The sequence below is a fragment of the Gasterosteus aculeatus genome, chromosome 7 (genome assembly GCF_964276395.1).
Source record: "Gasterosteus aculeatus chromosome 7, fGasAcu3.hap1.1, whole genome shotgun sequence".
NCBI classification, from domain to species: domain Eukaryota; kingdom Metazoa; phylum Chordata; class Actinopteri; order Perciformes; family Gasterosteidae; genus Gasterosteus; species Gasterosteus aculeatus.
Window position 1 is genome coordinate 5,141,323 of NC_135694.1, and position 26,678 is coordinate 5,168,000.

Below are 26,678 nucleotides of genomic sequence, written 5' to 3' on the forward strand. Positions count from 1 at the left end.
ACACCAACTTTAACTCTATAGAAATTGTGGGGTTCGTGTTTTTTAGGCGTATGAACAAAATACACACTCGTTTTTGTTCTCCTTTTTCCTTTAGTCTAAATATAACTTAATGTAATGTTTGTTGAAGAATTTGGGATTTTATTGGTTGAGCAAAATGGTAAAAGATTGCTTTCCCATTGTTTTCATGCGTTTTGTTTCATTAATGTGTAATTAACCTATTGGCAGTTATATTATAAATAATAACAAAGAATGCTATAAACGTTTCTGCAAGAACAGGTTGAATTTTGTAAATACATGGTCCTTCATTGTAAGATAATTTAACACAATTTACACTAATACACATTATTTCTAGGTGCATTTTTAATCCACAGGAATATCTTGAAACATCAAAAATCTAAATGATAATTAAGATTTCGAGTCATTTGATGGCAATTTTTTTTCTTCCTTCCATGTCTAATCAACTCAAACAATGAATTTACCAGACAAATTAATTACACATCAACTTTATGACAATTGAATGTTATTTCTTAAAATTCTACACCATTTCTCTATATATAACAATATATATTATTATACACAGAGTAACTAATATTATCGTTAAAAATCCACTAGAGGGGGCAAAATCCATGTCTTAAATCAAAGTCACACTCATACCCCGTTCAGTGGCTACGTTAGTTATGTGTTTGAATCTCCTCCAAAGCACAATTTTTAATTCGCCCTAAATGCAGCAGTAAAATTTAACCTAACGATGGCCGCGTTAAGGAGATGATTTCCTATTTAGAAATAGACTGTTGCGTGTGCCGAGGTCACAAAACAATTTACATTCCCCAGATTAATTGACCTATTCCGTTCAAACGAGGTAAATTAAATAGATATCTATTGGATTACATATTGTTCTTATAATTCTCCACATTTTAGAGGTTAAATGGGTCAAATACCACATTCAACTACAGGTCGACTATTAGCAGACAACCTTTCCCTTTCCAAACCTTTTTTTTGGTTTTGTTCATGTACCCAAAGGGATCCACTGCAAAACACGGATTCTGCAAATCAAAGATGGGTCGTTTCGTGGTCTATGCCGGGCAGCTGTAAGATGAGATTGACATGTGTTTGACAGCTGAATCCAGATCTAAATCCCTCCCTTGAACCTGAATCTTCTCCAGACAGCCGGTCAAAAACTGGGAGCCAACACCGTCCTCACCTGAAAAATGGAAAAGAAACGAATGAAAACCGAGTGCCCTTAATGCACTTCACCATGCTCCTTTTCTGGCCTATAAGGTATTTTATTCATGGATATATATACTCCTTTGGGACTTGATCTAAGTTATTTTGTTATCTTTCATAGTGTGTGTTTTTTGAATGAACCCTGTATGCAAATCAAATCCTCTTTCTGACCAGTAATCTAGTAATCTTACGTTTGAAGGCATCCAGACTGATGCCGAATCTACGGACCGTTTTTCAAACACATGATTAAACGCTCATCGTTGCGGTTTAATCTCACCTAGGAGACCTCCAACAGCGAGACGACCCTCTTTCCATGTGGTGAAATACCCGGGGTGGCTCACTGGATTGATAGGTAACGTAGTGGTGTTTGATTTGTCTCCATCTCGAAGCACTTGCAGTAAATCTGTCTGAAAGATTATCACCAGCCTCTTGAAAGTGTCTTTCATGGTGATGTTTTCCTCTCCGAAAGTGAGTGTGATTTCCTGCCAATTCAAGAGGGAGAGAAGGAAGAAATATAAGGACTCTGTGGATGAAGCGCTAATGGTCTCCGATCTGTGTTTCAGTTTGTCCCGCGCATACCTTTGTGTTATTATTGGCCACCAAAGCGAACAACAGCTTTTGCCCAGAAGCCTTGATGCTAAAAATGGTCCCATCCATCTTCCTGAAATCTCCCCACAATTCCATCTTGACCCTCTGATCTGCTTCAAATGGGAAAACTGTAGAGAACAAGTTCAAAATTCAAAAGATGAATCTGATCTGAATACAGATTAAAAGTACACATGTTACTACGAGGAGCATGTGAGTTTACAAAATGACACCAGCACAGCGCAACGTTTGCACCTGAGGTGTTAAAAACGGCAAATCCGGAGCCCGGGAAGTAGCTTCCAGGTTGGATGTTTGCATGGCAGGGCCAGAGCTCCTCCACCTCTGACTCCCAGGGGGTGCTGACGTTCAGCCAGCTGCCGTCCCGCACACAACCGTCCATCTGCGGCTGCAGCTACGGCAACGGACGACAAGAATGCATTTAGCGAGATGAGGCGCAGAAAACAAGGGTTTTGGGGTCAGACATCGTGGGGGTGGTTTTTCTTTTAGTGCTTTTTGGACTTATAACTTGGTGCCGACATTCATTAATAAAAGAGGGAGAGAGGCTGACAATAATCTCAGCAATTGCAATGCAGCCATTAAATAGTCACCCGCTTTCAAACACCAGCAATAATCCTATCTCAAGGTTCACTAACTATATTCAAAATGTATCAATCAACTGGATGAGGTTTGCTTCGTTGACGCCGGCAAGGATCCGCCGCTATCCAAGCTCTGTCCCTGTAATGGTTTCATCCGCGGTGACTTCAGGACAAGTTTGTCTTGATTTCACCGGTTCTTTTTGAAAATGATGTAAATCTATTCAACAGGACCGAAAGAAACACGTAAACTACTGTAACGTCTCCGAGGGTGAAGTAGCGTACTGTACCTGAACAAACATCTGTTCTTTGTCGATGAGGATCCCACCAAGGGCCAGGCGAAGTTCACCTGAAAGGATTTCCATTGTCCTGTTGGACTCCATGCCCACCACCATCCTATTGGAGCCATCCACCTCTAGAACCACAAAGGGCTCGTGGTTGCTCACCTCCAGCTTCGTGGCACCAGGAGCACAATGTACATTGTTTGAACTGTCTGGTTATTATGCAAAATGACTTGTTTCCCGGGCCCTGTTGTTCAAAAGGTATCGGGGCAGCTGCACTCACCATGTGCCATTTCCCGTCGTTGAGCTTTGGGCCTCCGGCCACGCTGACCAGGCTCTCTCCTCTGCTGATCTGCATCAGCGGGACGCCGTCTTTCAGGGACAAAACAAACCAGTCCTTCCCGTTTTTGGTGTCTCCGTAGAAAATGGTCCCCTCTGGGTCAAATGTCCGTAGATGAAAGGATGACTTGATGCTGTGGACACCAGAACCCAATAGTCACGTTCAAGGGATCGCTGGACGATTCTTCCAACTTTTTATCTTCTACAGCTGCATTTTAAATCTGGATAAGAATATTTTGTCTCATTCTTACCCAGAACAGTGGCACTGACAGAGGCACAGAAGTAGTGATAGTTCTAGCCCTACAACTGGAGATCTTCCAGAATTCCCCGTTATACCTCCTACTTGCTTCCATACATTCTCCCTGGCATGCTTTGCCTCATACGTCACATATTTCCAGGTGTTATTGTGGGTTTCGCATGGTGCAGTGGTACCTGCGGATGTCATTGAGGTTCACTCTTGTGTGCATCAGCGGCCTCCAGGTGTCTCTGTCCTGGCCGAGGTAGACGGTAGTCCCGCCTGATACTTCCTTCTGGAGGGCACAATGTCCACATGGAATTGCTGCTTCAGCTCTTTTAATTCCTCGCACGGCTAATATTCATTAAAACCTGCTCTCGTCAGATATCTTGATTAGTTAGTGGTTAAAACCATTTCAAAACGTGGGCTGGTTTTTTATTTCCGTTATTGATTCAACCAAAGAACTTGATTATCTTTTTTAACAAAGAACGTTCCCGTGGTAATGAATTGCAAAATCAATGTTAAGTCACTGACAAGAGGGCCATATGGCATCATTCTGCAGCTTATCAATAGAAAATGTCCATCATGAAACTAAATGTGCAAAAAGTCCTTCAGTGGGGTGAAAACAGCTGGCGCTGTGGTTGTGGCACTGAGTCATCCTCCCACTAAGCAAAGTCCTAAGTCTAAAATTTCCAGGGCATCTGGGATACCCCGCATCAACTGGCATCGGAGGTGCATACAGTAGGGGTTCATTCGGTTTGTTTGTACTCGTTAACATTAGCTTTTATATTACACTTTATATAACTTACATCTTAAAAAAAAAGACTATTAATACAGATAAAGCTGTAAAAAAGTATTTCAATATTATTTGAATTGCCTGAGCGGCCAAGAGTATTTATACTAAAAGTGAACAAAGACTATTAGAAGAAAATCGCTTCAAAATGCCATTTACATCATATTTATATTATATTTTACTCTTTTTTTCTCATGTGTTCCTATCATTTATATACTGTAATCGACATACATGATCTGTAGACGACAAAATAGAAGGTAGACGGTAATTTTACCAGTTCACTGACTATTCCAAGAATCACAATGGCAGCGTTGCAGAACATACCTTACCCCGTCCGTTCCCCTGCCCCTCCGCTCCCCACCCGAGAAGAGTGAGGCTCAGCGAGAGCAGCAGTCCACCCGCCATCGTTTTACCAAACCTCGCCATCCTCCAGCGCATTCGTCCACCCGGGCCTCCCTCTGTGCAGTCTCCTCGGCCTTCGGGCTCGTCTGCTAACTCCGCGCTAACCTGAGGTGTCAAGAGGTGTGACGAGGAGCAGAGAGGCACTTCAGCAGTGGCTGAGGCAGGTGTGTGTGTGTGTGTGTGTGTGTGTGTGTGTGCTGGCACACTGTCCTGGGGTCCAGAGGGCAGATTTGCCACAGGCGGCGCAGGTTATCGATCCCCAGGAGGCAGTGCTTTGCGGGCGCATGGCGGCGAGCACATTTTCACTAACATGTAGGTGGGCGAAAGACACAGTGGCCAGCGAGAGAAACAAATATAGAGCGGATTGAAAGTTAGGAGTTTTAATTTTAGAAATAATTCAAAATTCAGCAGAATTCTGAAATGTTTTTTTGGGGTTTTATTAAGTGTGCATTACCATCTTGCTATAAATCCGGTGGCTGGGCACTGCAGCCCGGGTGAGTGACCTTAGCCAGACCAGTGCTGTGTGTTTACCCATTAAACAGCAAGCTCGATTCACCCCGGCTGCTTTATGACTCCGTGTTTGTCGCAGAGTTAAGAGGAGAGAAAGAGACGAGAGTGGGGATGTGTTTCAAGTCCCCCCCCCCCCGTCCCCCAAAGCTCCCCTCCCCCTCTTCTGCTGGCAGGGTTCCTGTAACCCAGTCTCCTTCCAGGAAGACTGCGATAACATGGGAATACTGGGAAAAGTGCAAAACACAAACACACAGAAAGGAGCAATCAGCGAACAATCTGTTGTTCGGCTTCTTGATGTTAATCAGAGATGTCGGATCACACCAAGTCGCAGTGTGACAAACACCTATTGTCACAGTGCGTACCGCAAGTAAGCCTTTTCTTCACACCAGACCTGATTTTTGTCCTCTTATTAGGGAACGCTAAAGGTTTAGAACGTTTCATTTAGCCGGGTGAGTTTTTGTATTGCCCATTGCTGTGGCTTACTGGGGCATTTGGGTATAACATATGCTACTGTCATACGCTGTGATGACTTTATGCATTTCTTGGCAAAAAATGAACTTGTTATTGGCAAGAGAAGCACTGTAGATTAAATTCAAACCATCTCTAAGGCCGGCATGCACACTCTCTTGACATTTCATGATAAATATTTCTGATAAACCTATTCAAGTTAATTCATTCATGTTTTAGTTATCAATTCATCGCTGACATCAAAGATGAGTGAGTCACCATGCCGACAGTTTCTGTTCAAACCACCGAGTGTCACTAGCGGGAAAGTTTTCCATCAACGACGGTAAGAAACCGGCCCTCTGTCTGCCGAGGGGAAGCAGCGATCGGCCTCTGCTTCACGTGTGGGCAACAAACCTTCTGCACATATTCTATTTTATGTGTCTAGAATGCTGTGGTTAAAGGAAAAATATCAGGAAATGATCAAGATCAACTTTTCGAAGATTAATGGAGACGTAACAACAACAAAAAAACATGAGTCCAGACTCGAGTTGATTTCATTGGGTCATCAGGTTAATACTTTATTTTGTTTGATTGCAGCAAAGAGGAAGAAAGGGAGCTGGAAACAAGTGGGGACAGAGAGAGCGAGAGAGAGAGAGAGAGAGAGAAGAAAGGAAGAATGTTGGAATAAAAGGAGACTACAGATCTGTGGCTACAAGCCTTTGTATCAAATCTAGAGACAAAGTCATCAGGCAACATTAAAACATCTTTTAAAAATAACATTAACATATTTTGTGGGCTCTATATGGCACAGTATTACCCTAGACATGTACACGATACCAAACCAGTTTAGCCACGTCCCTACGTGATCTATGAACAGCTTCGTAGCAAACAAAGCCGTGATATCCATCTCCAAATCATTCGGCCATTTCTCAAGAAGACGTTCAGATACCATTCAAATTTCTTATGCCATAACAAGGCACCTCAACGGGTGAAATCTGGCAGGTCCACATCTTACTATAGATCAGTACTTAAATATCAAAGCAGAGGCACATTCATATGAACTAAAACATACAGTAAATAGTTGTATATTACCACCAGATTCCAGTCCAGTCACTACAATACGTTGATTTGCATGCTTTTGGTCTGTATGATAACCATGATGGCAAACTATGGCATAAGAAATGGTCCAAAAACTAAAAAAAAAAAAAAACATGTCCACAGGAATGGCTTAAGATAGCGAATTGGAGAGAACAGGGCTTTTTTTACACTGAAACTAACCCACAGAAAAGTGTCAAAGAACAAAAGAAATTAAAAAGGTGGCCCATATGCCAAGGTCAGACAGATTTATTTTGGTTTTCATATTCGCGCAGTCACTCACATTTGTACACAAAACACGTACGTCCGCACTCAAAAGGCTTGAGACCACACCCGAGGGGGTGCTGGTGCACCCTTGCAGTTGGTCAGAAAGTGTTTTTCACACACCTGCCCGAAACCAAAAGGCGCCCCGTCACCATCACACACACACACACACACACACGCTCACACGTACAGTGAAATATGTGTACTTTAGAGAAGGTGCTAGAGGGAAGAGGGATAATTTAAAAGCTCCTAAATAGTGACTGTATGGTGTAATTGTGGAAGCTTTGTGGAAAGTGTTCCAAACTGTGTTCTATAGTAAATAACAACAAACATATCGGAGATATGGAAGATGAAGAGAACCAGAAAACATCAAAAAGTAACAAAAGCTGTGCGCACGGATTTGCTGAGGATATAAACGGTTAGGAAGCAAGTGTTGCTCATGCTTTGTGGATACAGAACCCAAGATTACTGACATGTTCCTAGGACTACTGTATATATGCATACCAGACGTTATACGGTTCTTTAACAGGTTATTTGTCAAAAAAAGAAGCAAAAAAAATAATAGGAACTGAAACCAACTCTACCGTTAATGCAGTTGTACTTCATTAACCTCATGACTAAATTTACATTCATATTTTTAAGTTTACTCCCCCTTTTCACCGAAGCCATTTCCATCAGGTAAGAGGGCTAAACCACATTAACAACAACATAGTTTAACGAAACAAACACAGGTAACATTACACGTAACAAAAAGGCCCCAGGAGTGCACCCGGGGAGTTTCGGCCACCACTTTGGCTGCTAAGTTCGGCCTTTTCCTACGTCTTGGTAAATGACACAGAGCAGGAGGGGGAATTAATTTGGGATATTTCAAATGCCCCCTCAGCTGGGGAGAAGGACATATTGTTTTTTGTCCCCCAAAGTCATTTCTGTGGGTCCTTTCGACCCGAGAGTCCAACAGTTTTGTGCCCACGTTTGTATTTTCCTATGCAGAAATAACAAAATATCCTGAATCTATTTTTCTATTTCCTTCCTTGCCGTCATTTTTATGCAAGGTGAAGGCCAACAAGTTTTTATTCTTTTCCTTTTCAATGTAAAAGGAAATGAGATGAAAAACGGAAGTGCAATGGTCTACCAGCCTCTAACTCTTACCCAGTGGCCAGCTACATATCCCAAGCAGCTACAAGTGTCCACTACCTTTCTATTTTGTGCACATAAGGTATAAACAATGGTAAATGCTATACAGATCCTACAGTGCCATTCGGCCACAACGTCTCCAGGTTAGTTGAAGCTCGGACGATCTGTCATCGTCATTGACTCTCGTCCAGCCAAAGCGTTGACTTCTTACATGATTTGGATATGAGGAATCGCTTCTAAATGCACTTCTACATATTGACCGACAGTAGCTATTCCAACTAGAGCAGGAATGCTGCGCAAGTCTCACACGGAATGAACTGGCCATCACACACTGCCGCCCACACACACACACACACACACACACACACAAGTAGTATTACCTGCATAAGCCCACCTCTGCATGCACAAATCACCGACATACATGTGCATGTACATGCTCATATACAGCTTTCATGGACAGCAAAACGACAGGATGCACCTGCGATCTCCCTTCGCTCACAGAAAATATGACGCAAGGCTCGATCTGCTTAATGCTCTACCTTCAACTGCATTTCAGCGAGGACTCTTCCGTTTCCTCCCTCCTCCTTGCCCACACAAGCCGGCCCCTGAAGAGCGTTTATCCTCGCTATGCGGTGACTATAAAGGGAAGCAGACTGGACTAATTGTTCACGACACACACCCTGTTAGCGGTTCTTATTCTTATAGATAATATAATGAGTCAGAGAGGAAGATTAATCAAGCTCTAGAACTACGACACACTACAGCGAGACAGGAGAGACGCGGAGAGAAAGGGGAGAAAGAGTAGAGAGAGGGGAGGCGTGATCACCGCCGCAGTAACGGCCACTCTCCCGCTTCTTTGCTCCTTCTCCTCCCTTCGACTCACTCCTGATATAATGCCTAGCTCTGATCTCTGCTGAGAGGCAGGGGTACTGTGCAAGTGTACTCAGTGACCCAGTGAGCCCCCACCCATCCCAGCTCCCATCCCGCGGGCCAGGTCCTCTCCGGTGAAACATATTCCTCAAGAGTGCTTCCGTGTCCTACGGTTTGCTGCTGCTGCTGTCTCGTTTCTTGCCACCGCCGCCGCCACCGCCACCGCCCCCGCCGCTGTAGAGGCTGGGATTTGCCATCAAGTGGTGAGGGGCCGTGCCCATATACGGCCCGGCTGCGTAGTTGAAGATGGCGGGGAGGAAAGGCAGAGTCTCCACCTTGTCCCTCCCTGGTGCCATCATATTCAGAGCCACAGGAAGAGCCGCGAGGTTATAGGGGTAGGCCAGCAGCTGGGGCCCGTACAGCAGCTGGTAAGGGTCTGGGTAAAACGGCAGCTTAGCCAGGTCCCCGGCATTTGGGACCATCATTTTTCCCAGTGGGCCAAAAGGAAGAGCTCCTGCAGGATAGGAGGACATGAGCAAGTTTTCCTCCTGCTTCTTACCAGAGTGGTAGCTGTCCGGCACGATGAGGGGCAGGGGGTAATTCTGGGCATGGTAGCCCACCGGGGTGGGGTTCCACTGCCGCGAATCCTCGGAAGAAACGGTATCTCGGCGCTCCGGCTCGGGTGACTGGGGGGCCCGGGGGAGAAGCAGAGCGTGGGCAGAGGGGCGGTCGCCGGCACCAGCTGCTGCGGTGGGCAGAGGGAGCCTGTCGAGTCCTTGTGAACTGGAATGAACCTGGCGGAGGCCTTGAGCTAGAAGGCCAATAGTTGAAGGGGATCGGCAGGGGGATTTGGGAGTGTGCCTGTGTGAGGAGGATCCATTCATAGTGGTTTGAGTGGGAATATGCTGGGGGGACGGCACAGGGCTCAAGGGCTCCTCTTTAGGGACCAACAGAGAAATCTGGTCCTGTGGGGTGTGCGCCATTCTACTCATTTGATGTGCCCTCTCTATCTCATTCTCTCTCTCTTTGGCCATTTCTTTGTCCCTCTCCCTTTCTCTCTGTCTCCCCAGCGCCCTCTCCTTCTCTCTGTGCCTCTCCATCTCCCTTTCTCTAGCGAGAATAGAGGACATGGTCAGGTCTTGTGCTTCGTTGGGAGAGGGGCTCCTGGACAGGGACTGAACTCTGAGATCTTGTATCCGGTGTGGTTCCTCATAACCCACGTGCGCAAACATACCACTCCCACTCAGCCTTTCTCTGTCCATAATGACCCCATCCCGTTTCACGAATCCCCCCTCGGAGCCGAGAGCTGTTGTCATGGAAACAGGAGGAGCAGCAGTGGTTATTTGGGTCTGTGACGTCATGGGCACATTCAGAGAGGTGTTGGTGGATGCCACGATGTGCATGGGGCTGGGTATTCTGTGTAGTTGGCCGTCTAGGTTCTTTTTGCCCGGGGTGCGGTAGTCCAGACATTCAGGTCCGTTCATAACGAGCACACTCTGGAGGACAGAGGGTGGTGGGGCAGGTGGGAATTTGTGTTTAGTGGGAATAAGGTTACCAGGACTTTCTGATGGGAGTTTTGCAATTGGTAGGCTGGGCTCTCTCTCTGGAGCTGGATGTGAGAGCTCGGTTAGTTCAGGTCTGCCACTGGATTGTGACACTTGATGTTCATCTGCGAGTTCACCGAGATGGTCGTCACGCCGCTGTGATGCCAAACAGTCACTGCTGCTGGGGGGGTCCGGTGTCGAGTAGCTGATAACTGAAACAGCGCAGGTAATCGGGCCCTTTTCGGTCTCTAGGTCCCTGCTGACAGTGTTAACAACCATCTGTGCTGTTTTTGGCTCAGAGTCTTTTTCTTCCCTTTCTCTCTCTGGGGAACTGCTTAGCTCATGGCGTCTGATGTGACGAGTTAGTGCGGAAGATGTCTTGCACACCTTGTGACACTGCGGGCAGGTGTGTCGGGATAATGCTCTTCTGCTTAGGCGACTTGGACTAGAACTACACCCTACTGAGGCTACTTGCCCCCCTTTTTCTTCATCGTACTTTACAATCTCTGGCACAGCTGTATTGACAATCCCTTCAGCTGGTTCAATAAGGGCCACTTTATGGGGTACGGAAGGTGCTTCAGTAGGCTTGGGGTGATGGGTTCTCTGGTGATCTTCCAACTTATCCCTTGAGGGGAAAGTGGCTCTGCAAAAGAGACACACAAACTCCAGCAGATGGCTCAGCTCGTGCTTGTCTCGCTTCCTGGGGCTTGAGAACCAGCAGCCACATGTACCGCACTCTGCCGCATTCCCGTTAGTCCAAGGCCGCCTCTTTATTCCCGTAGGGGCCACTGAGGTAGACAGAGGAGACTTTGGAGAGTGCAGAAGAGGAGTAGGAACCTCGTGACATATCTGCTTAACTTGTTCTTCTGGGTCTTTGTTTTTTTCCTTCAAAAAGTCAGTTAGGTAATCTTTCTTTATCTCCTCTCCCTCGTCCGTGTTAGCATTTGACAGTTTTTCAGCATCTCCAATCTTTTCGTCCTCTTCTTCATCTTGTGATTTCTCTGTCTCTTTATTCACGTGGTTCTTGAGCCTCTCTGTCCTCTTCAACCGGATGGAGCGCTTGAATTTCAGTTTCCTCTGCCAGCTCTTGACCCTCTGTAGATGTGCTTGGGCCTTCCTCTTAGGCTTGTAGGAGTAGTAAGGCCGCCATAAATTATCTTCCGTTTCATGGTCACTGTCCTGATCACGCACCTCTCGACGGAAATAGTACCCCCTTCCTTCATCAGGGGACTTGGAGGTCTTTTTCCTAACCACCACCTCCTCCTCCTCCTCCTCCTCCTCCTCCTCCTCCTCACAATCTCCTCCTTCCTTTTCACCGTCGTCTTCCAGGCTGACTCTGCGGTGGAGGCGGTGTTTATGGTGATGGGAGTGACGTGTTTCCTTTCCTTCCCGCATGGACGATGCTTCACTCCGTTTGGTTTTAGGTGGAGATAGGCTCTTGTCTCTCCTAAGATCTGTCTCAGAGATGCTGCGCTTCACTATGGCTTCCTCGCCAATACGTACAGTGATCTGGCACAGTGGCCCTGCCTCTTTGACCTGTGACCCTACAGACGCTGACAGCTGCTTTGGGTTAGAGATGTCACTCTTGCTGTGGGATTTGCGTGATTTGTGGAATAATCTGCCTGTCTCTTCACTCTGTCTGCCTCCCGAGCCCCCCACTGTGGTATCTGAACTGTCTCTTGACCTCTTTCTATGGTTATCTGCACCATCCCTTTGCTTTTTGATTGGCTTGGCAATACCCTTGTGTGAAGCCTGATTGTTGTCAGGGGATGGACTGCTCATTGGGCTTTTTTCACTTCCAGAGGTGACCTGGTTGCTATGCACAATGACGGACGATGACACTGCCGTACCGTGAACTATTACGGAGGGTTTCGCATGGCCATAAGTTATTACAGAAGGCATGCTCGTGTCTGTGCCTCTACCGCTCTTAGGAGTTTTGGTTTTGCTGCTACTTGACATTTTGAAGCTGCCACTGCCTTTACCCTGCTCTAACTCTGAGGCCTCACTCTCATGCTTTCTAACTTGGGGAACATCTGCTCGGGGGAAGGGCCTAGGGGTGGAGAGGTCCCCTTGCTCAGCAGAAACGGGGAAGCCATCAGGGAAGTCATCTGGGTCAGGCTTAACACTCTGAGGGTGGGTCCCACTGATGAGACTTTGTAGGTCCCCAGGGCCCAGAGGACAGCCCAGGCCAGGCAGGGAGAGGGATGGTGTCTCAGTTGGTGGGAGTAGCAGGCCATTATGCAAACTGTCACTGTAAGTCTTGTAGGGTCTCTTCTGGGAGCGCATGGGGAGGAGGCGGTAGAGTTTCAGGGCATTGGCTTTCTGCTTATAACCCCCATTAGCTGTCTTTTCACTGGAGATGAGGCTGGGATTAATCCCATGAATGGTCTTCTGGTGTGTTTTGAGATTGTAGTAAGTGGCAAAGGCGTCCCAGCAGAAGATGCACTGGTAGCGTCGCTCTCCTGTGTGCCACACCTCATGCTTTGTGCGGTACTCAGCCAGGGCGAAGACCTTGTCGCAGAAATGGCATGGATATTTGCGTCGCCATGAGTGCACGTTAGAGTGACGCTTCAGGCTGGACAGGGTCATGTAGGAACGTTCACACACAGAGCAAAAGTAAATGATATTCCCATCTACCACCTTCACAAAATGGTGCTCGTCACCCGCTAGTAACTCTGCGGCTGCTGCATCATCACCTTGGATACGTGCCAGGAGGCTCCGTGCTTTCTTCCCCGGCCGCACCTTACTCATGTCTGATTGTCCGACGATCACGCCACCCTCCACTCTCACCTCACCCTCCTCCAGCGGCTCCTCTTTTGGCTGCACGGTGAGAGAAGGAGGCCCCAAGCTGTTGGAGGGGAGGCCCGGCACCCTGCAGGAGGCCTCGTGGGACTGCAGTCTCTTGCTGTGGATGAAGACTTTGCCACAATAGCAGCAGCTGAGGGCGCGGCTGCCACGATGCAGCCGCATGTGGACTGTCAGGGAGGAGGCAGAGCTGAAAAGCCGATGGCACACCCCACAAATCAGCTCGGGCTTCAGGCTGTCGGTGGGCGGATAGGAGGACGAGTGGGGCGGTGCGGTCAGACCCTCAGATGGGGGAGGAGGAGGAGGCGGTAAGGGGGGAGGAAGGTGGAGGGCGGGTGGATGAAGACTTGGTCCGTGGGAGTTTCCCACCTTCCCAACAGGTCTGCCTGTCATTTTCTCTCTCCTCTCTGCATCCCCGCCTCTCTGATAGGCCGATGTGCCTAGACTGAAGAGAATCTGAGCCGTTTGAGAGGGTGAGGCTGTGCCGTCGGCCACCCTGTGCTTCTCGTCCCATCCATCGCCGCCAAAGCAGCCACCTGAAGACCCGCTGGAGGATCGCTGGGGTGACCTGTGCATCTGAGTCTCGGGATTGAGTTTGGAGCACTTCAGAGGAGGCGGGGATTTTATGTCTTTCCTACTAAGGGCATGACCAGCCATGGGAGATGAGGAGGAGGAAGGGGAGGAGGACGGAGAGCTGTCGCGCCTCGGGGGCTTAAATGGTCTGTGCTTAACGTCCATAGTAGCGTCCAGTTTCCACAGCGACCCCTCGTCTGAGCTCTTGGAGGATGGCCGCCGTCGGTGCGGGGAAGGGGAGGATGATAAAGAGCTACGACAGTGGTTTGGAGACGTCAGGGAGGCTGGGAGTGGGGCGGCACTAAGTGGGAAGCTTAAAGTGATTTTTGCATTTTTGGGTCCATCGGCCATGTCCTCCAGCCCGTCCTCCGTCATGGCCTCTCCACGGCCTCCATACCTTTTACCCTTCATCTCCAACTGCTCAATTTCCCCTCCCACCTCCTCCTCCTCCTCCTCTTCCTCAGACTGAGAGGCCACTCCAAGACAGTGGACTGGTTTGTTTAGCCCTTTGATCTTGCCCGGGCAGCGGAAATGGACGGGGAGGTGTGACGGCGAGGAGGCCCGAACCGGTTGAAGGGCGTCTACGGCCACCAATGACAGTGGCGGGGAAGACAGGGATGACAACCGCTGACTCTGTTGGCACGAGTTCTTAGTTGCACTTTGTCTGATATTGCAGAGGGGAGTTAGCCCGGCAGCCAGGTGTCGCTCACTCAGACGTGACTGAACAAGGCCCGCGTGGAGGGGGTCCCACACCTTCTCACCGGACACCATGACCAGCACCCGAAATCTGAAAGAGAAACCAGAAAGTATAGCATTAGGTATAACAGTATTAGCATTCTAAACATCTTAATACGCACACACACACAACATGGAAATTACATCAAGCAAAGAATTAACATCTATATACGCCCAAAGCTTCTGCATTAACAGCCGTGACGCTCGTGGAACACTTTTGAGAAGCGGAAAAGAAAACTAACGGCCCCGGCAAGGCTGAACTCTGTGAGCTCGGCCAGGAATGGTGAGTGAAAGGAGGGAGAGGGTTAGGGGGAAGGAATGAATCTGCGGCAGTGCTGGTTTAGATTTCAGCGTGCCACAACCGAGCCTTTGGAAAGGCATTCCAGAGACCCATCTCGCTCGGCTGTGACACAACATTCCCCGTGCTTAATTGGAAGGCGTTCAGATTTAATCAAGATTCCCTCAGAGTGTTGACTTAGATCCACGGCCCGAAGTGCGCACGTAAAAATAGTCCCATTCTCCTGCTGTTTGAGCAAGAGCCGCGTTAGCCATTCCTGGCGTCGGCTGGTATTTGCCGGGCATGACCATTTATTTGTGGAGGCGCAGGCGGGAGGGAAGGAAAGAGGGGAACAGACGAAGGGAGGGAGATTGCATGCATGTGCGCAGAGAAGGGGTGTATTTCTGTCCTCTGCATCCGGTACAATCTCAGCTAAGCTGCAGGAGATGGGGCGACGGGCTATTCTCATTTCCATTTTAATTTGACTGCCATGGTGGTGGATGCAGCCCTGCTTCAAATCCCCCATACACGAGATGGCTCAAGATTCTTGCGTGATGGGCAATTTGCCGTTATTACTTATTTGAAATGGGTCGATTTATTCAGGGTCTGCGTATTGGGGAGAGGCTCGGAGACAGTATAAGGCCGTAATGATGCCTCCAGAAGAAAAAAATCCTCAGTCATGCTTTTCTGCCTGCGTTTTCAAGCGGCAAAGCGGCCAGGAAGGCAGGCCGCTGTAAAATTCCACAGGCAGCCCTGAACAGGCAGAAACTAGGTCAGCACTGTTATTGCAGAGGGAAGAGGAGGGAGAGAGCGGGTGAGGATGAGGGAGAGGGAGAGTGAAAGGGTGATAGAAAAAGGGAGAGAGAGAAAGACACCGGGAGTGCAAGAGACAAGGAGACGGAGAGGGGAAAGGGGGGTGGGGGGGGGTTGGAACAGGAACAGTCCGACACTGTCAGACAGACAGGAGCCCAGGCAAACACTCTCTCACACACACACACACACACACACACACAAAAGCAACCAGCATACAGACAACATATAGCCATGCACTTACACACACGCATGCATCCGTGCACTGCACTCACACACATACAGGCGCACAAGCGAGACACACCGACATAAAAACAAAGCAGCTGAACACATGCAAATGGCATTCAAACTCAGGAGGTGAATCACGGTGCACCATGACACCGAGGATACGGGAGGTTGGGGAGGGTGGGGGGTGAATTAAGTAGAGTCAACAAAAGGAAAACACGTGCGTCTATTAATGACGCACTTAGCAAGGGCGGGCGGCACATGCTATTTGTTGTCGCAGGACAACGGACCAGTCTGTGCAAGATTCATGTCTGACAACGAGGGACGCACAATCCTATCTTGCCGGGCCCGCCGCATTACTTCGCTCTGTGTCGAAGCGGGCCTCGCGATGGCTGAGCGAATGGATGTTGTGCAGGAAATCCCTCATGGCCAGCGCCAGTCTGCTACAAGTGGGCGGACACACACACACACACACACACACACACACACACACACACACAGACAGAGCGAAGGCTAAACATTTTCACCGTCTCAGGAAAATGCGTATGACGCCCCCTCGCTCTTTTTCTTTATCTCCCTGTGACGCACGAGGCCGCGGCGCGAGCACAGGCTGCACGACGCGCCGCCCGTCTGTGACAGGGAGCTATTAACGCGCTTAAAACGTCCCGGATTTACTCATATCCACGGACGTGTGTGCGCCTCTTTATTACATTCAACCCTTCGCAAACAAGCGCACAAACAAAAGTGGCCGTGAACGTGGCGAGGACCCTGAAGGCAGATCAAAATAAACAGCATCCCTGTTCCCGCACACCTCTGTAACAGGACCTTCGGCACGGATATGATGATCGGTCGGCCTATGAAGTGCTCATATATTTGCGCTTTCGGCACCAGGGACGAACAGGTTCGCAGCTGGTGCTTGTCTCGTGTGGAAATAAAAACACATTATACCGAACGCTTTGGATTATGTGTGACAGCGAAAGGCTCTTCACCGACAGGCCGGGGGAACAGAGGCCCGCTGATTCAATTTGCGTTCCATATAAATCCAATGACATACGTGAAGCATGCACTTTTTTGGTTCATGTAATATTCTCCTCTCCTAAATTTAAATCATTAGAAATGACAAAAAAAACTCCCAACAGTTAAAATGTTGAAACCAATTAACTTATAAGTGTTGTTTGGCTCAATGACATATTGTTTGCTTGGATTTTGAGGACCATTGACACCGACACACTTAGCATCTGAAAAACATGGAACATTTCATGACCTTGCAGACCATTTGTTAGCAATCCACCTAATTGACACGGTCAATCAGTCACTAGGAAAATCACTGCTACGGTGGCTTTGCACAACACAAGGCAGCACTGCAGAGGAGTTTGGCCGATACGCCAGCTAAAGGCCTTGAACCAGCCGTTGAGCAATCTGTTTATTCCACACTGAAACTGGTGCTCGTGCTGACAGACAAATAACTGTTAGCATTCGATAATCAGAGTTTGTGCTCACCAAAGTCGTTGCTGAGAACAGGCTAACGTCTCTAAGGCAAAATGTGACGGCTGAAGGAAAGCGCCGGCCTCGCTATTTCGAGGTGAAACTGACCGTGAGTAAACCTGTAATGTTGGTACGTGATCTCTCTTTGCACAGAAAAAAATTAGTGTTCACAAAGCTGCAGTGATCCAACAGAGCGGTACTGCAGGTCAAAGCAGAAGCAGGAAGTCCTTTGGTAACATCCCTCTTTCTTTGCCTCTGTATTCACAGAGCTAAACGCTCAAGTTTACCGAGTGCAACTTTGTTATTTTCTAATAGGAATGATGACCGAAACGATTAACCTAAAAAACAATAAACAAACAACCAACTTATAATAAACCAGAATTACCCTTTTCTTATATCTTAAATGTACACAATGCCTCTAAACATGTTTACCGCGACTAGCAGCTAACGGTGCCAAAGGTGCTAACAGGGCTAACCGGCAGCGCTAACGGTGTTTACCCGAAGGGGGCACCGCAGCGGGGTTGCTACACTCCTGCAACAATGCCGATGTTCCGGATGAAATGTACCGTAGGGGAGCAGCGCGTGCTGGCCCGGCGCCGTTAGCAAAAGCAAAGAGAAGCTTGGATAACGACGCAACAACACTTTCTCTTTACACAGCAAACAGCTTCTTGTCGCTGTATTAACGCTCCGCATGTGCCATAATACTGCTTTGAGCAATAATGTGCTGCCTAGCATGCATGCATGTGTGTGTGTGTGTGGGGGGGGGGGGGGGGGGGGGTGTATAAGGGGTCAAGGGGAGTGACTGCGGGTCAGAATGTGGGGGGGGGCGCTCGGTGTTCCAGCCGGTGAGCTGCCAGCGAGGAGCATGTGGAAAAAGAAAGGTGTCAGTTGGGCTTTTCCCCCAGCAAGGGGCAGCCAGAGGGGCCCGACTATCACAGGAGCAGTTGGCCTATGAGAGTACCACATGAGGGCGTGTGCATGGGTGGGTTGGGTGGAGGGGGGGGGGGGGGGGGCATCATTAGCACGAACAGCTACTGAACTGAATCCACCCCCCCCTTCCAAGAGAGCGTGGTGGAGCCGGCCAGATGGGATACAGGGAGAGGGGGGCGCCAAGGGGAGTTGGTGAGGGAGTGGTTGAGGGAAGGTGGAAGAGGTGGTGGTGCTAGTGGGGTAGGGGTGGAGGGGTGTGGGGGGACGGGGGGGTGACACGTCTTGCCTACGTTCACATTTCATGGCTTTCTTGTCTTCCAAATCCTCCTCAGCATGACTGAGGGCTCGCGACCCCTCTGCCCGCCGACTCGTACGCCGTTGCGTGTTGTTTTTCGCGTGACCCCGGCCCACGTCTCAAACCCCGGCGCCTCCATACTACGTCAGCTCTCAGCTCAGCACGAAATTCCCCAAAAACCTGCTCACGCGTGGCGTTTGGAAACAGCATGGCCCGGAGGTAATAGCCCCCCCCCACCCCGGAATCCTTTTTCAATTTTCAAGCATTTGACATTTTTATAAATAAACATAAACAAAGCCAACCAACGCTTCCTTGCAGTCACTCGACTGTAGAAAAAGGGCCCACATGCACACATGACTCTTGCGTGTGTGTGACCAAAACACACACCGGCACCGCTGACAACCAACATCATCGGTGCGCCGCACTTCCTATTGTCTGACCTATGACCCCCCCCCCCCCCTTGATGCCGTTGGCAGAGCGGATCGTGTATTCTATACATTGGCGTGGACTCCATGGAAACCAGGAATGTGGAGTAGTTGGCAGCAGATGCTGTTTTGTTTTGGGGAAAGAAAAAAAAAAAAAAAAGAAGGAAAAGAAAGAAGAAGAAAGAAGAAAAAAAAAAAGGTACGGCTTTTCGGGAAACGACATCGGTATCGGTGTCATCAACGGGCCCTCCGCCGCTCTTCCACAGGCAACCCCCCGCCACACAACAGGCTGGCAAAATGGATGACAAACTGGGCGGCCCGCGACCGGGACAAGTCGGTGGAACCGGAGATGTTTACCGCTCTTTCTACACTTCCTACTGATGTTGGTGGTAACTTGATGAGCAGGATGGAGGGACTGGCCCACCATGTTTAGACCCCAACAACAAAGCTCGTATGTGTTCTGACTGGCCGGTTTGCCCCCCCTACCGTCCTCCCCCCTCTCTCTTCCAGACAACCCCCCCCCCCCCCCAACCCCCCCCGCCCCTCCAGGGGGTGAATCATAGGGACGCAGGAGGCTTCAATAAATTAAAAGTTTCATCACAAATCGCCAAACGAGTCATCGCTCTAGAAAAAAAAAAAAAAAAAAGAACTGCGTGGTGCGCCAGCAACAGAGGGGGGCGGGGGGGAGAAAAAGAGGGAGACGAGGCCTGTTACTGCCGCACGCACGCACACACACACACACACACACACACACAGAAATATGCGTCTACAAACACACACTGCATAGGAAACACACACCGGGCAACACTCACGCCCCGGCACACGCACGGTCAAATAAAAACCTTTTTTCTCCTCTTCAAGCGAGGAGCAAAGCACGGCGGCGGCGGCGGTGGACTGGAGCAGAAAAGCCAGCAGGAAAAACAAGCCGAAAGCCGCCTCTCTTCCTCTTATTCTCTCCGTGTGTCTCTCAGGAAGGGAAGCATACAAGAGAACGTACCTCGGAAAACCTCCTGCTGCATCTCTGCTGCGTTGTGTGTTCTCTCCCCTCACACTCCCTCTCCCTCTCTCGCTCTCCCCCTTGGTCTGTGTGCGCGCACGTCTGAGTGTGTGTGTGTGTGTGAGAGAGAGAGAGAGAGCAGGGCGAGAGAGAGAGAGGCGGTGCGCACACACACACACACACACACACACACAGGCAGCAGTGTGTGAAGGCAGAGGGCAGGAGCGATTCTCACACTCGAACTTGGTGCTCTCTCTCTCTCTCTCTCTCTCGCTCGCTCGCCCTCGCTCTCCTCTTCAGTTTTTGCTTCTGACACACAATTCTTAATGTTTTTGCGCTTCTTTTTCTTCCAGCAAGTGAACCCCCTCCCCTCAATTCCCCCCACTGAATCCAATCTTCTTTTTATTTGGAAGTGTTGTTCCCTCTCCCCCTTTCTCTCTCTCTCTCTCTCTCCACACACACACACACACACACACACTACTTTATATACACAAAGCCCAGCGATAGGGAGAGGGAGGGAGAGGCAGAGGGAGACAGAGTGGGAGAGCAAGCAAGAGGACGCCATTTAAGCAGTTTTGTTACAAGCACTGCGAGTCCCCAAAATGGCTGAAAACAAACAGGAACCACGCCAAGTCGAAAAACCTGGGCACGAGGACGGACGCACGGACACGCAGACGGGGGAGGCAGGGGGGGGGGGGGGGGGGAGAGGAGCGTGTGCGAGAGACACGAGGAAGACAGAGGAGACAAAACTGGCGGTATAGTCAAATGGCGGACGGGAGCGTTCTGTGAAACTGGTGGAGTTGAGCGAGAAAAAACGGGTCACCAGAGGGGCACTCGAGCGCTAAAGCGCTGAAGCGGAATAAAGTTGAGACTTACGCGAGACTGATTTAAAAAAAAAGAAAGAAAAGAAACGGCCCAACAGAGGCCCAAATGCCCCGACCTAAAGCCCAGCCACCACGAGGCAGCGTCCTCCATTTCCCAAGATGCAACGTTTCACTGGGGAAAGACAACTTGACACGTCGCCATCCACCTGATGATTCCGTCCGGCGCGACGACTACAAAGTAAACAGTCATCCGCCGTATCTGCACACGTCTGCTTGGTGCAAATACCGCCGACACGTTGTGTGCAACGGGTGAACGCCGCTGCACGCTAATGCGATCCAAATGTGTGGAAATTACGCCGCGTTTGCCGCGTTTTTAATTTGGTGACCTGGGAACGAAGATCAAGTCTTTTTCTTCCGCCGCGGTGCTAATGCGCCGTTCCCCTAATCGCTGCCAGAACACAATCTTATTTTTCTTAGAGCTTAAAAGAAAAGAAAAAGAAAAAAAGCCTCCAGACGTTATACAACCACCTTCACGGGCTCCTCGGTAAACCCCGGGACGGGTGAACTGTGGTTCCCCGTGTGAGTGCGCTTCTTCTAGGGAGAAAAGCAATAAAGGTGAACAGACGAGGACAAAAAGATGGGGCGGGGGACACCGTTCGATTGTCCGTGACCTCGGCCTAAAGGGGTCAAATTGCTACCGGGGGTTGATGATTTTAGGCCGGTGGTCGGATCCGAGTCCCGACACATGTGGCTGAACCAGCTCCTTTTTACTTTTTTACAGCACAACTTATAAAGGCCGACCCCCGACCCCCCCCCCCCCAAAAAAATAAAACCTGAGGCGGCGCCGCATCGGCCGCTGAGTTCTGCAGATGGATATCGCTTCCGATTCATCCGTATCGGTGCCAAATGCCTCACAACAACACGCCTCTCCGCTGCGGTCGCTGTCAGGCGTCACGGTCAGTGGAAATTCCACATACCTCCGTCCTCCCTCCGTCGGCGGCGGCGGCCTTACGCCGGGAGGCCGGAACCAACGGGGCAGAAATATCTGAGGAGGGGGTGGAAGAATGTTGGAAACGCTGTTATGCTTCAACACCATTATACTTCCCACTGTCCTTTTGAGCAGAACTGCCCCCCCCAACACCCCCAGCCCCCTCCGTCCTCCCCGCACCCACCAACTGAACCTTGACGCCAACTACCCGCCCTCCTCCTACTTTCCCTCTCTCTCTCCCTTCGCTTTCATCACTCTCTCCCTGCCTCATTGTACGCTGCCACACTCGTCTCCATGGGAACCGCTCTGGGATTGGGTGTTGTTCCTGTGACCTCTCTGGCTGTTGGAGTTAGCCAAACTTTTTTTTTTCTTCTTCACCCCCACCCCCCCCGACGCCCCACGCGGGCTCTCCCGTGCACTCCTCTAGCAAAGCATGCTGGGTGTGTGTGTGTGTGTGTGTGTGTGCCACACGTGACGCATGACAGCAGTGGGGAGTCGCTTCAGGATAGGACCCTCAAATTAAAAAGCAAAAGAAAAGAGGCTGTGTGCGTGTGCGTGTGTGCGTGTGCGTGTGTGTGTGTGGGTGTGTGTGAAGCAGATTGCCCGTTGGCAAAGACAATAGTGTGTGTGCGTGTGTGTGCGTGTTCCAGGAGTGTGACCACTCGGTTCACACATGTGTGCTGGCATTGCCCTGAGGCTGCAGCCCGCCACAAACTCTGTATTCAGAGGCCCCCCCCTGCCCCCCCCGTAGTCCAGCCGCCCCTATTCATGGATGTTTGGCCAAACGTGATCATAGCTTTTCATGCTGTGCTACCAAGCGACACGCACATCTGAACACACAAAGATGGAGGCGCCGAGGAAGCAGAGTGGGCGGAAGATTTGAAGCCATCAGACTTTCTGTGTTTGAAACGTCTGGTCTTGAGAGGAGTTGTCGATGTCGTCTCAGGGCCTTAATGTGGCAGCCTAAAAATAACCAACGTGGACCCAAAAACTGTTTTTTCATCGATAATTCAAAGAACAGCTCAAACCAAACGGAAGTGTTGCATAATCCCCACAGAAATCACACACACACACACACTAACTGTAAGTGAATGGCGCAGTTAAAAGGCCCCCCGCGGAGTGACGGCGCTGTAGGAGCAGTGTTTTGAACAGCGAGTCTTTGTGTTGTTGGGTTTGTCGCGGTCTACCAGCATGACGAAACATATGCACACACGATGGGGGGAAAAGCAAAAACACATTTCTGCCCACTGAGAAGGGCAGTAACAGTTGACACGTCGATGTAGCAACGGGCGAACGAGAGAGGACGACGAGTCCGCCTGTTGGTACGAAACCCCTCCGGTCTCAGAACACTAGAGAGGGAAAAAAACGGTTTTGTGAATGTTTTTACGAAGGCGAGAATAAATTAAATCGCCATGTTTGTTCGGCCTTTTTACGATTGTTTTGTTTGTTTGGCCACAAGAGGGCACCAGAAACAGAAACACGGCCCGTTAAGCCGCTATTTTAATCGAAATACGATGTTGGATATAACTTTGCCGTTTCAGGTGCCGGCGTGATCAGTTTTTCAGCGTTCTGGTAGATGGATCAGTTATTTATTGGAAAACAGAAGAACCAATTTTTAGGACATTTCACCTTTTCTCTCATTTTTCCAGGTTTTCAAAGACGCGTGGGAACCCCGATTAACCCGTTAACTGTGCTTTGTGCCTCTAGTGAAAAGGCGGAGGGAGTCAGTCCTCTTACATTAGATGGCGAAGGGATTAGACGCGCATATCAGGTATCAGATCTCAAGTTCTCTTTTCCTTCAGACGGAAAAAAGGAAAAAGCCTTCTAGAGACACAGCAGTTATCAGTTATCAGTTATCAGTCAATATCAGTTTCTCCTTAAATCCTCATGAAAAGCTGTGTCCAAACTTTAGACTGTGTGCGAATATTTCCCGAAGGCCCCTCTCAAGGGTTGGTAAACATCCAAAAAGGGGGGAAAAAAGGAAACGGGGATAACTAACCTGGTCTCTAGCGGAGTTGGCCTGAGATCAAAGTGGGAAGTCAAACGGCGCCCGAGGAGTTCAAATGTCCGTAGCTTCTTAAAGAGAAAGCTGTGGCTTCACGAGCAGCAGTTCCTCTGTGCGTGTGTGTGTGTGTGTGTGTGTGTGTGTGTGAGAGAGAGAGGCCTGTACGGAACTGCAGCACACGCATGTCCACGCGGGTCCCGGCTCAGATGAGCGGCACAAATGATTACATGTGATTCGTCGTCACAGATGAAAGGGCGCCTGAGCCCCCAGCGGCGCTTTGCAGACGCCGGGGCGGCGTCGCGGGTAACTGGATGAAAGCGGAGAGATGAGCGTGCTGGAACACGTCCGGCGCTCACGCGCCTCAGCTGTTTCACAAAAACAAGTGTCAGGGAAACGCAGCCCGACGCAACGGACCAGAAAATACACTCATCCACTGTGATTTATACCACGTATGTGTGTGCGTGCACAGTTTATAAATCTCAGTGTCATCGGTTATTAAGTAAAACTTGTCATTTTCTGACATGTTCAGGAACGTTAAGCTTTTAGGGGGGGGGGGGGGTTTATGGGGGGGTTCCCGTCAGTAGAGGAGCCTTCCCGGGCCTTAAATTTCCAGCAGAGAGTTAGCGAGTTCAACGCGGCCACCGCCCCTTTTCCTGCTGCTCCGGAGGACTGGAACACACAGATGTCCACAATCTGCGCGCCGCAAGGCTGAGGCCGTTTCTTTGCAGCGCGTCGAAAGGACTCGTGCGAGTCGCGTCGACAGGTGACGGGAAACAAGAACATCGCCGCGCGGCGCGGCTCAGCGGGCCTTCGGGCGCGTTGAGCTCCAGAAGGCGTGTTGGTGTGAAACACTGCTGAGTCACTCAAACGGTCCCTGGACACACACACACACACACACACGCGAGATAACCAGTTATTCTTTTTCTGGGGGTGTTTTTAAAAAGGAATTCACTGGGTTTAAGCCCCACAAGAGGCAGCTGGAGGGGAATATACGATCGAGTTGATACGCGACAAACAGCTGGCAAAATATGGCTGTATAACAGGAAGCAGAAAAGCAAAGGAGAGAAGGAAGAGAGGGATACGGAGTGCGGACGTTGCCAAAGGAGACTGGAAAGAATAGGTGGAAAATCATCTGGGAGGGGTGCCTGATACGGCGTCGAGGAGGGAGAGGGGGTGGGGGGGGGGAGGGGGGAGACGGGCGGACGGCTGGTTTTTCCACTGCCAGAGAGAGAGAGAGAGAGAGAGAGAGAGAGAGAGAGAGAGAGAGAGGGAGGACGGCTAAATCAAATTAATTAGCTCCTCCATCTCCAGGCGGCTACTCAGGCATGCTGTACTGGCAAAGAGAGACAGTTGGAGGGAGAACGGGGTGAGTGAGGGGGGAGGGTGGGGTAGCTTTTGGCATACGAGAGGGGGAGAAAGCGAGATAGGACACGGCGGAGGGGTGAAAAGCCCGCTGTGTGTGTGCGTGTGCGCCATTCAGGAGGCCGGGCCTCGGAGGGGAGGGGTGCATAATTCTCTGATAAGCGCGAGCGTTGTTTTGCTGGAGCCTCTGTTCAGTCATGAGGAGGAGGAGGAGGAGGAGGAGGAGGAGGAAGGGGCTGCGTGTCGGCTGACGCTGGTCGCTGCTGCCCTTCGGGGGCCGATGGCGCTTCCTGTTTCTCGACAGCCTGTGTTTCTGAAGGCGCTGCGCTGTAAACCACCCTGCTTTTGCGCACGCCTTCTTTAAATAGCACGCAGGCACTTCAAGCGCAACGTCCCGGAGAGACGGGGAGGAGAGAAGGTCTCGCGAGGAGGAAGGAAAAAAGGAGGATGTTCAGGGGTTGTTGTTTTTTTGAGCAGTGGCAACATGGGTGCAAACTTTTAAAAAATGACATATACACACATGAATAATAAATCACTTAACCGTTGACATTAGAAGAAAAGGGGGGGGGGGCGCGGTGCGGTAAAAGCAGAGAAAAGAAACGACAGATGGTTTGAGGCGATGGCGTCACGCCAGGCGAAACAAAACGGCCGCACAGCAGAGCGACTAAAAGACCAAAAAAAAAAAAAAGTGAGGAAAGAGGAGAGGAGGCCGCGGCGAGCGGCAGTGCGCGGGGGCGAGCCACTGGGGGAGGCATGTGGCCCTCGCTGAGGCTCCCCATGCAGAGGAGAGGAGCGAAGGAAACGGAGGACGGGAGGGAAGATGAGAGGAAACGATGAAGATTAAAGGTTTGAGCACTAAGGAGACGCTTCAGACAATTAAGGAGAAGCATCATCTGACTAAGAGGGAGCAAATTAAAACTAATATCACGCGCCTCCGTCAGCCAATCAGGTATCAGTTTACATTGTAAATTGTATACAGCCAACAAGTTTGGTCCCGCTTGGCATTCAAGTGGAAATCGATATACACGTAATTAGCACATGAATTCCTGAGTTGCGGCCCAGAGGTCACACTGACCTTTGACCACGGCGGATAGAACCAGTTCATCCTCGAGTGGAAACTTGATTTGTGCAAGATCTTGAACCCCCTGCAGGCGATCTCGTGACATCACAAGGACGAGCGAGCGCACCAGCAACGTGACATAACGCTCGCGGCCTTCGCCAGCGCGGAGCCGTTGAAAAAAGACGAGGCTTCCCAAAAACAGGAGGAAGGGGAAGATGGTGTGTGTGTGTGTGTGTGTGTGTGTGTGTGTGTGTGTGTGCGTGCGCGCAGCAGGCCAGAGGTCAAAGCGCGGCGGCAAACGACTCCGCAGCGTTTCCTGGACGGGGGTTTGGCTGCAATCCGAGAACCCCAGATTAGCACTAAGCCGATTGCAGCGCCAGGTGGGATCGAGAGCAATTAATTTAGCACCCAGATAGTTCCAGGAAGAGGCCGAAAGAACGTTGAGAGAAGAAAGAGGAGGGAAGAAAAAAAACACGCCGGCCTCCTGGAAAACAGCGGATGACTTTAACTCTCCCACTTCAGTCCGTCTCTCGACAAATTAGCTGCAGGAAGAAAAAAAAAAAAGG

General features: G+C 49.9%; 2 protein-coding genes across 2 annotated transcripts; both read right to left on the reverse strand.

Moving 5' to 3' along the window:
* Nucleotides 1-345: 345 nt before the first annotated feature.
* On the reverse strand, nucleotides 346-4,659 carry shbg (sex hormone-binding globulin). The gene is made up of 8 exons (XM_040182394.2): nucleotides 4,375-4,659; nucleotides 3,455-3,552; nucleotides 2,967-3,156; nucleotides 2,693-2,854; nucleotides 2,065-2,221; nucleotides 1,804-1,940; nucleotides 1,502-1,706; nucleotides 346-1,201 (listed from the first exon to the last, which is right to left on the reverse strand). The coding sequence occupies exons 1-8, from the start codon at nucleotides 4,486-4,488 to the stop codon at nucleotides 1,074-1,076; spliced, it is 1,191 nt and encodes a 396-aa protein (XP_040038328.2). The 5' UTR covers nucleotides 4,489-4,659; the 3' UTR covers nucleotides 346-1,073.
* Nucleotides 4,660-5,957: 1,298 nt separating this feature from the next.
* On the reverse strand, nucleotides 5,958-26,148 carry zbtb4 (zinc finger and BTB domain containing 4). The gene is made up of 2 exons (XM_078107158.1): nucleotides 26,128-26,148; nucleotides 5,958-14,481 (listed from the first exon to the last, which is right to left on the reverse strand). Exon 2 carries the CDS (start codon nucleotides 14,463-14,465, stop codon nucleotides 8,940-8,942), a length of 5,526 nt encoding a protein of 1,841 aa, XP_077963284.1. The 5' UTR covers nucleotides 14,466-14,481; nucleotides 26,128-26,148; the 3' UTR covers nucleotides 5,958-8,939.
* Nucleotides 26,149-26,678: the final 530 nt, after the last annotated feature.

Bases quoted from the DNA above. Each gene is read 5' to 3' on its own strand.
- zbtb4 (XM_078107158.1), bottom strand. From the start codon at position 14,465: ATGGTGTCCGGTGAGAAGGTGTGGGACCCCCTCCACGCGGGCCTTGTT.
- shbg (XM_040182394.2), bottom strand. From the start codon at position 4,488: ATGCGCTGGAGGATGGCGAGGTTTGGTAAAACGATGGCGGGTGGACTG. The intron at 3,553-4,374 runs GTATGTTCTGCA...TGTGCCCTCCAG, and splicing joins AGGGGAACGGACGGGGTAAG to AAGGAAGTATCAGGCGGGAC. The intron at 1,941-2,064 runs GTGCAAACGTTG...TGTTCTCTACAG, and splicing joins TGCCGTTTTTAACACCTCAG to TTTTCCCATTTGAAGCAGAT.